The sequence below is a fragment of the Leucoraja erinacea genome, chromosome 6 (genome assembly GCF_028641065.1).
Source record: "Leucoraja erinacea ecotype New England chromosome 6, Leri_hhj_1, whole genome shotgun sequence".
NCBI classification, from domain to species: domain Eukaryota; kingdom Metazoa; phylum Chordata; class Chondrichthyes; order Rajiformes; family Rajidae; genus Leucoraja; species Leucoraja erinaceus.
In genome coordinates, this window is record NC_073382.1 from 63,035,379 (window position 1) to 63,047,439 (window position 12,061).

Here is a 12,061-nt window from a genome sequence, read left to right on the forward strand (position 1 = left end):
CTATTCTGTGCTGTACTGATTTTATATTTTTCCATATTTAAATTCCAATTGGCTCTGGTTGGCAGTCAGTAATTCAAAATGATGGTTGTGATCTACCAATGTATATTCTGCTTAATTATACACCCTTGCATTCCAAGTGGAAGTATTCCGGGTGGATTTAATAACATGGCGTTTCAACAAAATATAGGAACAAACATTCATCTTTGGTCTGCAATTCCAAACTTTCCTTTCTCTCTACAGATGCTGCATATCCCGCTGAGTTCCTGCAGTCGTTTCTTTTCGATATTTGAAGTAATACTCTCTGCTGGTTACAAAGAAAAACTCAAATACACTGGTAAAACTCAAATAACCCAATGCTTTGGCATCTCACTTATTGGGCTCTGGTCCCTGTCATCCCATGAAACTTACTGGGACATCATTTCTGGTGCTCCTTTTAAAACTGGGTTTTATTTCTCATGCTTGCTTTAAATTCACCAAGCCCTTTCCATCGGTTCATAAATCATCGGAGCAGAATTGGACCATTCGGCCCATCGAGTCTAATCCGACATTCAATCATGGCTGATCTATCTTTCCTTCTCGACCCCATTCTCCTGCCTTCTCCCCTTTGACACCCTTACTAATCACGAACTTGTCAATTGCCACTTTAAAAATACCTAAAGACTTGGCACACACAGATTTCTGATTCACTACCCTCTGGCTAAAGAAATTCCTCCTCATCTTTTTAATGATATATCCTTTTATTCTGAGGCTGTGGCCTCTGGTCCTACCTAGACTCTCGTACTAGTGGAAACATCCTCTCCACATCAGCTCTCTATCCAGCCTTTCATTATTCGGTAAGCTTCAATGAGATCCTTCCTCATCCTTCTCAACTCCAATGAATATAGACCCAGAGCTGTCACATACACTCACACATTAATCCAGTCATGTTCCTTTTTTTAAACACGCCAAGTCTTGTCCCTCGTGCACATTTAAAAATAATCAGGTTCTGTTTCCTATGCTACTTCTACCCACACCCCCTTTTAAACCAGGCCCTGATTCTTATGCACCCTTGAAATACACACAGACTAGTTTCCCATGTCTAATGTTCAGCCTGCATTGAGAGAAAAGGAAATACAAGCAAGATTGGCAGTAGTTCAGTTATGTCTCTAGGTTGAAACATTAAAAAATATTGATAAGTGCTGAAAAAAAGGAAAGGGACCAAAAAAAATCAAGGTTTCTGAACATCAGCCAACAACACCCTTGTGTTCACATTGCATTACATCTTGATCCCCAAACACATACAATTTAATATTCTCATCAATACCTGCATCTGTCTATTTCTATGACCTTCTCCAGCACAATGTCCCACCAGGATCCCTGCGCTGCACAACTCTGGCCCATCATTTATTTGACTTCTTTATCACTCTTCATGAATGTGTCTTCACTTACTAATATCTGAAACTCTGGAAGCTTCTCTCTAATCACTTAACCTTCATTCTTCCCCATGTTCATGAATAAGACGCTGAAGATTGATCTAGTCTATCTTTGTCTACATCTTTCATCATTCCACATGTGATTATATGCTGCCCCCATCTGGCAACTATTAGTATTCCTATTTAAAAAAATCCTCTTTTAAATTGAAGATAACATTCAGAGATAGAAAGTAATGCATTTTTCCTTACTCCCTATAGTTATATTATATTGAGAGAAAAAATAGTACATTGAACAAAGAAAATAGGTGCAGAAAGAGACCATTTGGCACTCCTACCACTTTCAATTTTGAAGATAGCTGGAATGGGCTAGTGGGTAAAATCTAGACCTAATGGGCCTGTCTCACTTTGGCGACTTTTTAGGCGACTGCAGGAGACTATGCAGTCGCCACATCTTCGCGGGTGGTTGCCGGGTGTCGCCTTCATGGTCGTGAGGAGTTCCCGCATTTTGGGAACTAGTTGCGGCTTCATTATGGTCGCTGTGAATTTTTCCACATGTTGAAAAATTAGCGAGAATTTGGAGAGTAGCGAGAATTCTCGAGCTGTACTGGGTCGCTAGGAGGTCATAATGGGTTGCCAGGAGGTTCTCGTAGGTTGTAGGCGTGTGAATCTTTTAGACAGTGTTCACCCCGCTTGCTCTGTTCCCCGCCTGCATAACGGGCTGGTTAAGGAAGCGATGTGTGTGTGTGTGTGTGTGTGTGTGTGTGTGTGTGTGTGTGTGTGTGTGTGTGTGTGTGTGTGTGTGTGTGTGTGTGTGTGTGTGTGTGTGTGTGTGTGTGTGTGGGTTGTGTGTGTGTGCCATTGATTTTTTCAGTTGCCATTTTTTCAGGCGACTACCGGCAACTTGACAGTCGTTGGCAGTCCGCTGAAAAATTGCCTAAGTGGGACAGGCCCATTAGTTAGCTGTTTTTTTCTTTTGGAATGCTGCCGTATCAACTCTGGAAGTCTGTTCATACTAAATTTATAATTTATTTGGTTTCAATCAGAACATAATGCATCTTCTACCCAAATAATATCAAGGCAAATTCAAGCAAATGAGTATAACTTAATCAGTGCAGCAATGTTTTTTTTATTTCCAAGGTTTACCAGATGGAAGTACAACATTAATAGAACATAAAAATTTGGAGTCCGAGTAAGACATTCAAGATTAGGACTGTTCTAACTCAATAACATTTTTCAAAAATTAACGCCACCACACAATCCCAATTCTCTTAATATCCAGAAATTTGTTCATCCCTATTTGGACAAACTCCATGAATGAGCCTTCACATGTCTAAAGTAGAATTTCAAAGATTCACCACTTTCCAAGTGAAAAAACGCCTCGACATTTCTGCCCCATGCTCTAAAACTGTAGCCCTTGGTTCTACATTTCTCAGCGAGGAGAAATATCCTGCTTACAGCTGGCCTGTCAAGCCTTTGAATTTTGCAAAGCTTAGTGATCTTTTGATGAGATGCCCTCGCATTCTTATTTAGTCCCAGTCTGCTCAATCTCTCTTCATATGGCAAACTGCCAACCCTGGAACTAGTCTGCTGGATCTTTGCTTCATCCCCCTATGACAAGTGCATACTTTATTCATTAAGGAGACCAAATCAATTCACAATCTCTTGTTGAGGTCTAACCAAGGTCCTATATAATTGCCATAAGATCTCTTTTACTCCTGTAGTCAAATCTTCTTGTAATAAAAACCTAATCATCTGCATGTTGACTTTCAATGACACAAGTTTAATGACATCATAATTTTCAAATCAGTTGCCATCCTAAAAAATATTATGCCTTTCCCTTTGGTGTACCAAAGCGGATGACCTCACACTTTTCTGCATTTTATTCCATCTGTCATGTTCTCATCCATTTATACAGCTTGACTATTTATCTTTACATCCTCCATATTACCTTTAATCCCATCCCATCATCAATAGCTGCAAATAATGACAGTTGTTTCTTTCAGCCAAATCATCGATTTAAAGTATGACTCATTGGAGGCCAAGCACAGATGTCCACATTACCCCATTAACCGTAGCCTCCCAACTTGAGAAAGACCAGTGTTTATCTGCAGAATTTGCTTTTTCAGCTCCCAATCCTTGCCAGCATTTTTCCCAGTTTCATGTGCTTTTGACCCTTTTGACTAAACTTGTGGGATCTCAGGCTAAAATGACCCAATTTCCAGATAAAGTAACAAGGAGGGAGCAGGAATGGCAATTTAATGTTTCTGGTGACACGGTTCCTGATGGCATAGATAGGGAGAAAAAACAGGAAAACACGGCTATCCTGGTTCATGAAACAATAAAGGGCCTATCCCACTTTCACGACCTAATAGACCTTTTATACTCGTGGACATTTTTCATCAGGCTAGAAAAACGGCCTAACCTACTTAATGCCACGAATACCTACAACTAGCATCATGACCTACCTACGAACTACCTACGACCTCCTACGACCTTGTGACGAGGGCAAATTCGGCAGAGGGCGTGAATTAGGTCATGAAAGTGGGACAGGCCCTTAACTATTGGTTGTGAAAAGAGTTATGTTAGAAGGGTCATCAAATGAAGACATATTTGTTGAACAAAAGAGAAAAACAGAAACACTAGTGAGATAGTACCATGGGCTTCCAAATATTCTGAGGAAAATCGAAAAAAAATTTCAGGCAAAATATTTGACGTGATGCTTGAAGTGGAAGTTATTGGTGATGGAAATCGGGGGATGTCATTAATTACCATAACTAATTAGGACACAGTAAGTGTTAATGCAATGGAGCAAGTGTCAATGTAATTCCTTAACTGCAGTAAAGTTAACTTTTTAGTTAATAGGTAGAAAGTCAAACAAGGAGGGCAATTCCAGATTTAAAACCTAAACACAAAATTGCTGGAATCACTTTTGTAATGGGGAGAAAAACAAACTTAATGTTTCAAGTCAAGGACCCTACTCCATGATGGATTATGTGAGAAAACAAATGTATTTCTTTTGCAGAGGGGAGAAGGGGACAAAAGGAGTGGGGACATCTGGGACAGGCTGTGGAACAAAGATGCCAATGTAATAATTATTTCATAAATAGCAGTTAGAGACAGAAGGATAAACCGAAACAAACAGAAACAGATATTTTAAAGAGGGGAAACAAGGTCACCCAAAATTAATGAATTCAGATGTTAGAATGTGCCAAATGGAAGATGAGATTTTGTTCCTCAAACTTAAATTGGACATTGTAGGACCAATAAAAGAGGCTAATGGGCCTGTCTCACTTAGGCAATTTTGGGGGCGACTACAAGCAACTGCCACAACATTTTCAACATGTTCACAACCTGGCCGACAGGTGTGACAATTTTTGCTGTCGTAGGTTGTCACCAGGTGTCGCAGGTGAATTCCATTAAAACTAGGCAGAAGGAGTCCATTTAGGGGGCATTGTGTGAACATGGAGAGAGGGAATCCTGCATCCCCCATCTGGCTCCATCATTTCTGCAACTGCTTCCAACTCTCAGCATCTGAACTGCTTTTGTCACCCAACTCCACATCGACCCTTTATCACCTGGTTTCATCTGCCCCTCATCTTTCAACTCTCCTTGGTTCAACACCTATCATCTAATGGATCCTAACCCACTCCTCTCCCTCTTCTCTTTATGTTGGTTTTCTTCACATTGCACTTTCAATCCTGATGCAAGATCTCAACCCAAAATGTTGGCAATTGCCTCTGCCCTTACAGATGCTTCTTGGCCTGGTGAGTTCCTCTCACAGTTTTCTCCAATTTTAGGAACCCAACGGTATGAACATTGAATTCTTCAGCTTGGAGAACTGTAGTCACTTGGTTAAATGGTCAAGTCACTTGGTGAAATGCTGGTGAAATGCTGGTGAAATGGCTCCCCACATAGGCTGACTTGGTAAAATGGCGATATGCTCCTCCCTTCCTTATCTCATCCTCTTCTTTTCTTATATTCTTGTCTGCATCCCATCCTCTTTCCTGCATAGTATTTTCCTGTATTGTATAGGACTTCAGATGAGAGTTCATTAATTCCATGGAGCAGAAGGGTCCAAATGACCCTTGCAGGCTACGTAGGACATATACAGTATATTCAGAAAGTATTCAGACCCCTTCACCTTTTTCCACATTTTGTTACCTTATTTTAAAGGATTAAATTATTATTTTTTAATCATCAATCCACACACAATACTCCAGAATGAAGGTGAAAACAGGTGTTTAAAAATAAATAACTGAAATATCACATTTACATAAGCATTCAGACCCTTTGCTGTGACACTTAAAATTGAGCCTAGGTTCATCCTGTTTCCATTGATTATCCTTGATATATTTTTTTACAACCTGAATGGAGTCCACCAGTCATAAATTAAATTGACTGGACATGATTTGGAAAGGCACACACCTGTCCATATAAGGTCCCACAGTTGACAGTGCAAGTCACAGCAAAAACCAAGCCATGAAGACGAAGGAATTGTCCCTAAACCTCTGAGACAGGATTGTGTCGAGACACAGATCTGGGGAAGGGTATAAAATAATTTCCGCAGCATTGCAGGTCCCGAAAAGCACAGTGGCCTCTGTCATTCTTAAATGGAAGAATTTTGGAACCACCAGGACTCTTTATAGATCTGTCCGCCCGTCCAAACTGAGCAATCGGTGGAGAATGGGCCGTGGTCAGGAAGGTGACAAAGAACCCGATGGTCACTCTGACAGAGCTCCAGAATTCCTCTGTGGAGATGGAAGAATCTTCCGGAAGGAAAACTATATCTGCGGCACTCCACCAGTCAGGCCGTTATGGTAGAGTGGCCGGACGGAAGCCACTCCTCAGTAAAAGGCACATGAGGCTTGGAGTTTGCCAAAAGGGTTGTTTTCTCTGGTGCTCTGGTCTGATGAAACCAAGATTAAACTCTTTTGCCTGAATGCCAAACATCACGTCTGGCCAGGCATCGCTCATCACCTGGCCAATACCATACCTACGGTGAAGCATGGTGGTGGCAGCATCATGCTGTGGGGATGTTTTTCAGCGGCAGGAACTGGGAGACTAATCAGGATTGGGGAAAGATGAACGGAGCAAAGTACAGAGAGATCCTTGATGAAAACCTGCCCCAGAGTGTTCTGGACCTCAGACTGGGGTGGAGGTTCACCTTCCAACAGGACAATGACCCAAAGCACACAGCCAGGACAACGCAGGAGTGTGACAAGTCTGTGAATGTCCTTGAGTGGCCCAGCCAGAGCCCGCACTTGAACCCGATCGAACATCTCTGAAGGGACCTGAAAATTGCTGTGCATCGACGCTCCACATTCAACCTGAATTTGAGAGGATCTGCAGAGAAGAATGGGAGAAATTACCCAAATACAGGTGTGCCAAGCTTGTAGCGTCATACCCAAGAAGACTTGAGGCTGTAATCGCTGCCAAAGGTGCCTCAACAAAGTACTGAGTAAAGGGTCTGAATACTTATGTAAAGGTGATATTTCAGTTATTTCTTTTTTAATTACTTTGCAAACATTTCTAAACACCTGTTTCACTTTTTTTATTATGGGGTATTGTGTGTAGATTGATGATTTAAAAAAAAAGAATTTAATCTATTTTAGAATAAGGCTGTAACGTAACATAATGTGGAAAAGGTGAAGGGGTCTGAATACTTTCTGAATGTACTGTACTTGCCCCATGAACTTAATAGAGTACTTATCTACCAAATTAGTATGTATAGAAGCAAGCCAACCACAACCTGATGTGTTCGTAATGGTTAAAAAAATACCCAGTTTTTCATTGGGCACGATTTCATAGTTTGACAATACTGTGGATAATGTTGGACATTAATCACTTTTAGCTCTAAAGTCTTTCTTGTGTCATTCTGCATACAATATTAATATTCTCATCATAATGAATAAGTTACACTTATTACTGATCAGATATAGTAGGACCAAACTATTAAAGTTCAGTTTACAACAAACTTGACTTACTGAGAGAATCTGGTCACCTCTTTGCAGCTCCCCACTAAGATCTGCTGGTCCACCTGCCAGGATGAACGAGATAAATATCCCTTCACCATCTTCACCCCCAACGATGTTAAAGCCCAATCCACTGGCTCCTCTGTGCAGTACAAAATTTCTGGGCTCCCTGCAAATATTAAAAAGTAACATCCATATTATCATTTCCAATGCGATTTTTTAACACCTTTTAATTTACTAAATATTTTGATGGGCATCCTTGGCATTTTTAAAAATTAATTGCAGCATGATTATATCATAGATCTGCCTGGCTAAAGAACCAATCATCCTATTATCAAATTCTGAAAAATGTTGGCTGGCACATAATTTATGGTTTTTCTTTCAAATACCAACCATTACCTAACACAGAGGTTTAATTAACTGATTGACCTTTGCGATCCAAGAGTACATTAAACAAGAAAATAATACATTTCAGCTGGGCAGCAGTATTATTCTGCTCTCTATGTGTGATTTATTAAATTAATGTGTGTGCCCAAATAATGACAACACGATTTTTTGTACGAATTTCACGAATTAACCTCTAGAACCCCGCACACAAGTCCTCATCGCACGTCATAAGGTTTGATATTTGTGATATCTAAATGGCATATGAACATAAGAGAGTCGTCATGTGTATATATGACATAAGAATTCCACGTGTTGCTCTTGTTTTGAAGCTTAGAATGTCCCACAGATATTATGATAAGAGTTAACCAGAACTTGCAGCTTTGTTCACAGGTCAACCTCTTAAACCCTGTGCAGACTACCTGGCTACAGTTTTTGCAGACATCTTCAACCTCTCTTTACTGAGTCTGAGGTTCCCACCTGCTTTAAAAGGGCATCAATAATACCAATGCTCAAGAAGTGTAAGGTGACGTGCCTCAATGACTAGCGGCATTAACGTCCGTGGTGATGAATTGCTTTGGAGAGGGAGAGGGAATAGGAGAGGGAGAATAAAATTAAAAAATAGGTGTGTAGACAACAATAGTGCCTTTTAGAGAGCAGTGACCAATTTTACAGTGAATTAGGTTTGTAACAGAGTGAGAAACATTGAGTGTGAATATTAAAAACACAGGCGGTTTGAATGTTGCAGTAATGTTTGCACAGACAGAAGTAAAATGGTAGCACAATCACTGGGAGGCTTCATAAGCATCTTGGTGGTATACAGCAGGACTTTGGTGTCATTCACATATGAAGGAGATGCAAATGCTTTTCATGATCAAGAATTGTCTAGAGGCTGAAGAGGTGTTCGGGATGTTGCTCTTTTTGCTGCAGCAAGTGATCACATTAAAACAATTTTTACACACAAAATCAGATCTGAAGTTTATTGCACACCTATTCACATAGGAGTTGCAAAATAAAATAAACTCATTTAATGAGGTAATGGGGTGGTTGGAACATTGCCACAGTTATTTGATATAGCAGAATGCTATGAATTCTCTACAACCAAAAAGCGTGGAAGCATGGATGCATGATTATTCTCACAGTGAAAAGACTATCAGACACTGCAACTCAGCAAGGTATACTGCTGAATTAGGTCAACCAAACATACTCTGAGAGGTGAAACAGCATGAACAAATTCAATGAAGAATTACAGTCCAATTTGGGGAAAGTGAAACATAGCAATTGAAGCAATGACTCACAGTAAAGCAATTATGATTAAGCTAAAAAGTCGCAAGGTTAGTGATCAAGCCTGAGGCACAGAAATGAGGCACCCAAAAAGTCCAACAAGATATTTGATATACAAAGGAAATAAAATCAGAAGTATCTATGTTGTCCAGATGATGAACAAGACACAGCAGAAGATATTGAATGGTGTCGGGTGATAAATCTATCCCGTTAGTGAATGTAAAATCAATTTCTGGTGTGCTGATCATGAATAAATGAATGCTTAGGTTGGTGGATTTGTGCCTTTCAATCTCTCTCCAACTTCACCTCATCAAAGATCACTTTTTTGTTCTCTCCACCATGCCCCTTTCTCTGCAATAACATTTTTTTCTTCTTGTTTTAAATCACTAACTTTTCCCAATTCCGACTAAAGGTAATTGACTTGAAATGTTAACACACTTCATCTCTGGACACATATTGCCTGAATCATTGAGTTTTTCCAGTATTATCGCTTCAATGTCCAATCACACATGGTCACAATGTGAAACTCTCACTTGTCACCCATTCCAATTTCCTCTCCACCTTCACACCTCCATCCTAACCCCTTATACATCATATCAAACCTTTTGGTTATCAGCCTTAATAGCACCTTATGTAACTTAGACTTACATTTTGTATAATAAGAATGGTTTGAATACATTGCAATAATAAAGGTGCCTTAGATGCAAGTTCGTATTATTTTTATTGTACAGTTTGTAAGTAGCTTCTCAACATAAATGGTAACAAACAAAAAATAATTATTTTTTTGTTTGTATAATATATATCGAACCATTAATTTGCATATTATTATGAGAATATGTTCTGTTCACCTCAATTCTGTTATGATATTCTAACTAAAATAAGAACAATGTTCTCAAGGTATTAAACCATCCTCAATTTGTCGCACTGCAACACAGCTAAATGACCTGGATTTTCTTCAGTCAGCAGGGAAGCAACAGTGCTGGCCACTGACTTCGAAGAAAATTGTCAACCAAATGTAAAGATCTCAGTAGTTTCAATTTCTGTAGTTGATTGCTGTTAGAAGCCAAATCTAGAAACAGTAAAATGCCATCAAGCTGACTACAGTCAATCACGCCACAGATATTTCAGACAAACAACAATTAAAAATATATAATTTTTAACCAACATTTTAAGCATTTTATAGTGCTTGAACAAGATATACAAAACACACAAGAATATTTATTGTATTATTGGATTATTGTATTAGTATACAAACTTTATTGTATTATTGGATTATTGTATTAGTATACAAACTTAAAGCACATGGCATTGGGGGTTCAGTATTGATGTGGATAGAGAACTGGCTGGCAAACAGGAAGCAAAGAGTAGGAGTAAACGGGTCCTTTTCACAATGGCAGGCAGTGACTAGTGGGGTACAGCAAGGCTCAGTACTGGGACCCCAGCTATTTACAATATAATATATTTAATGATCTGGATGAGGGAATTGAAGGCAATATCTCCAAGTTTGCGGATGACACTAAGCTGGGGGGCAGTGTTAGGTGTGAGGAGGATGCTAGGAGACTGCAAGGTGACTTGGATAGGCTGGGTGAGTGGGCAAATGTTTGGCAGATGCAGTTTAATGTGGATAAATGTGAGGTTATCCTTTTGGTGGTAAAAACGGGAAAGCAGATTATTATCTAAACGGTGGCCGATTGGGAAACGGGGAGATGCAGCGAGACCTGGGTGTCATGGTACACCAGTCATTGAAGGTAGGCATGCAGGTGCAGCAGGCAGTAAAGAAAGCGAATGGCATGTTGGCCTTCATAGCAAGAGGATTTGAGTATAGGAGCAGGGAGGTTCTACTGCAGTTGTATAGGGTCTTGGTGAGACCACACCTGGAGTATTGCGTGCAGTTTTGGGTCTCCAAATCTGAGGAAGGACATTATTGCCATAGAGGGAGTGCAGAGAAGGTTCACCAGACTGATTCCTGGGATGTCAGGACTGTCTTATGAAGAAAGACTGGATAGACTTGGTTTATACTCTCTAGAGTTTAGGAGATTGAGAGGGGATCTTATAGAAACTTACAAAATTCTTAAGGGGTTGGACAGGCTAGATGCAGGAAGATTGTTTCCGATGTTGGGGAGTCCAGGACAAGGGGTCACAGCTTAAGGATAAGGGGGAAATCCTTTAAAACCGAGATGAGGAGAACTTTTTTCACACAGAGAGTGGTGAATCTCTGGAACTCTCTGCCACAGAGGGTAGTTGAGGCCAGTTCATTGGCTATATTTAAGAGGGAGTTAGATGTGGCCCTTGTGGCCAAGGGGATCAGAGGGTATGGAGAAAAGGCAGGTACGGGATACTGAGTTGGATGATCAGCCATGATCATATTAAATGGCGGTACAGGCTCGAAGGGCCGAATGGCCTACTCCTGCACCTAATTTCTATGTTTCTATGTTTCTATGTTTCTAATATAGAAGATGAAACATCATGAATAAAATCTAAAACAACATCATTTTGAAATAATGATCTGAAGAAACACCATTATGTGTGCAAAATTCTGTTTTAAGGCCAGATGATTGCTGTAATTATGACCAAACAAACCATACAATTCAATTACACGTCATGCATCAGAGTGTAACATTTTCAGGATATTTTCCAGTGGATGGTTCATAAGCATCTGATGTTCTCTTAATTTCACCCAGTTTGGAAACTGGGCTGGTAAAGGTTATTAAAAAAATAATTATGTGGAAAAGCAGCAAATTGCTGACAGCAAATTCTCTATTCTGCATTAAACCAAGCCCAGTCTAGATGTCTGTCAGTTTCATGGAGTTATGATGCTAAATACTTATCACTATGTCAGTATGGATGACACTAAGGTGGGGGGGCAGTGTTAGCTGTGAGGAGGATGCTAGGAGACTGCAAGGTGACTTGGATAGGCTGGGTGAGTGGGCAAATGTTTGGCAGATGCAGTATAATGTGGATAAATGTGAGGTTATCCATTTTGGTGGCAAAAACGGGAAAGCAGACTAT

At 40.1% G+C, this 12,061-nt stretch overlaps 1 protein-coding gene across 1 annotated transcript in view; it reads right to left on the reverse strand.

Moving 5' to 3' along the window:
* Positions 1-12,061, reverse strand: part of LOC129698425 (disks large homolog 2-like) — a 633,990-nt gene that overhangs the window by 338,116 nt on the left and 283,813 nt on the right. Inside the window, exon 13 of the mRNA XM_055637570.1 lies at positions 7,397-7,553. Within this exon, the coding sequence (XP_055493545.1) occupies positions 7,397-7,553 (157 nt within the window). The remainder of the gene's footprint in view (positions 1-7,396; positions 7,554-12,061) is intronic.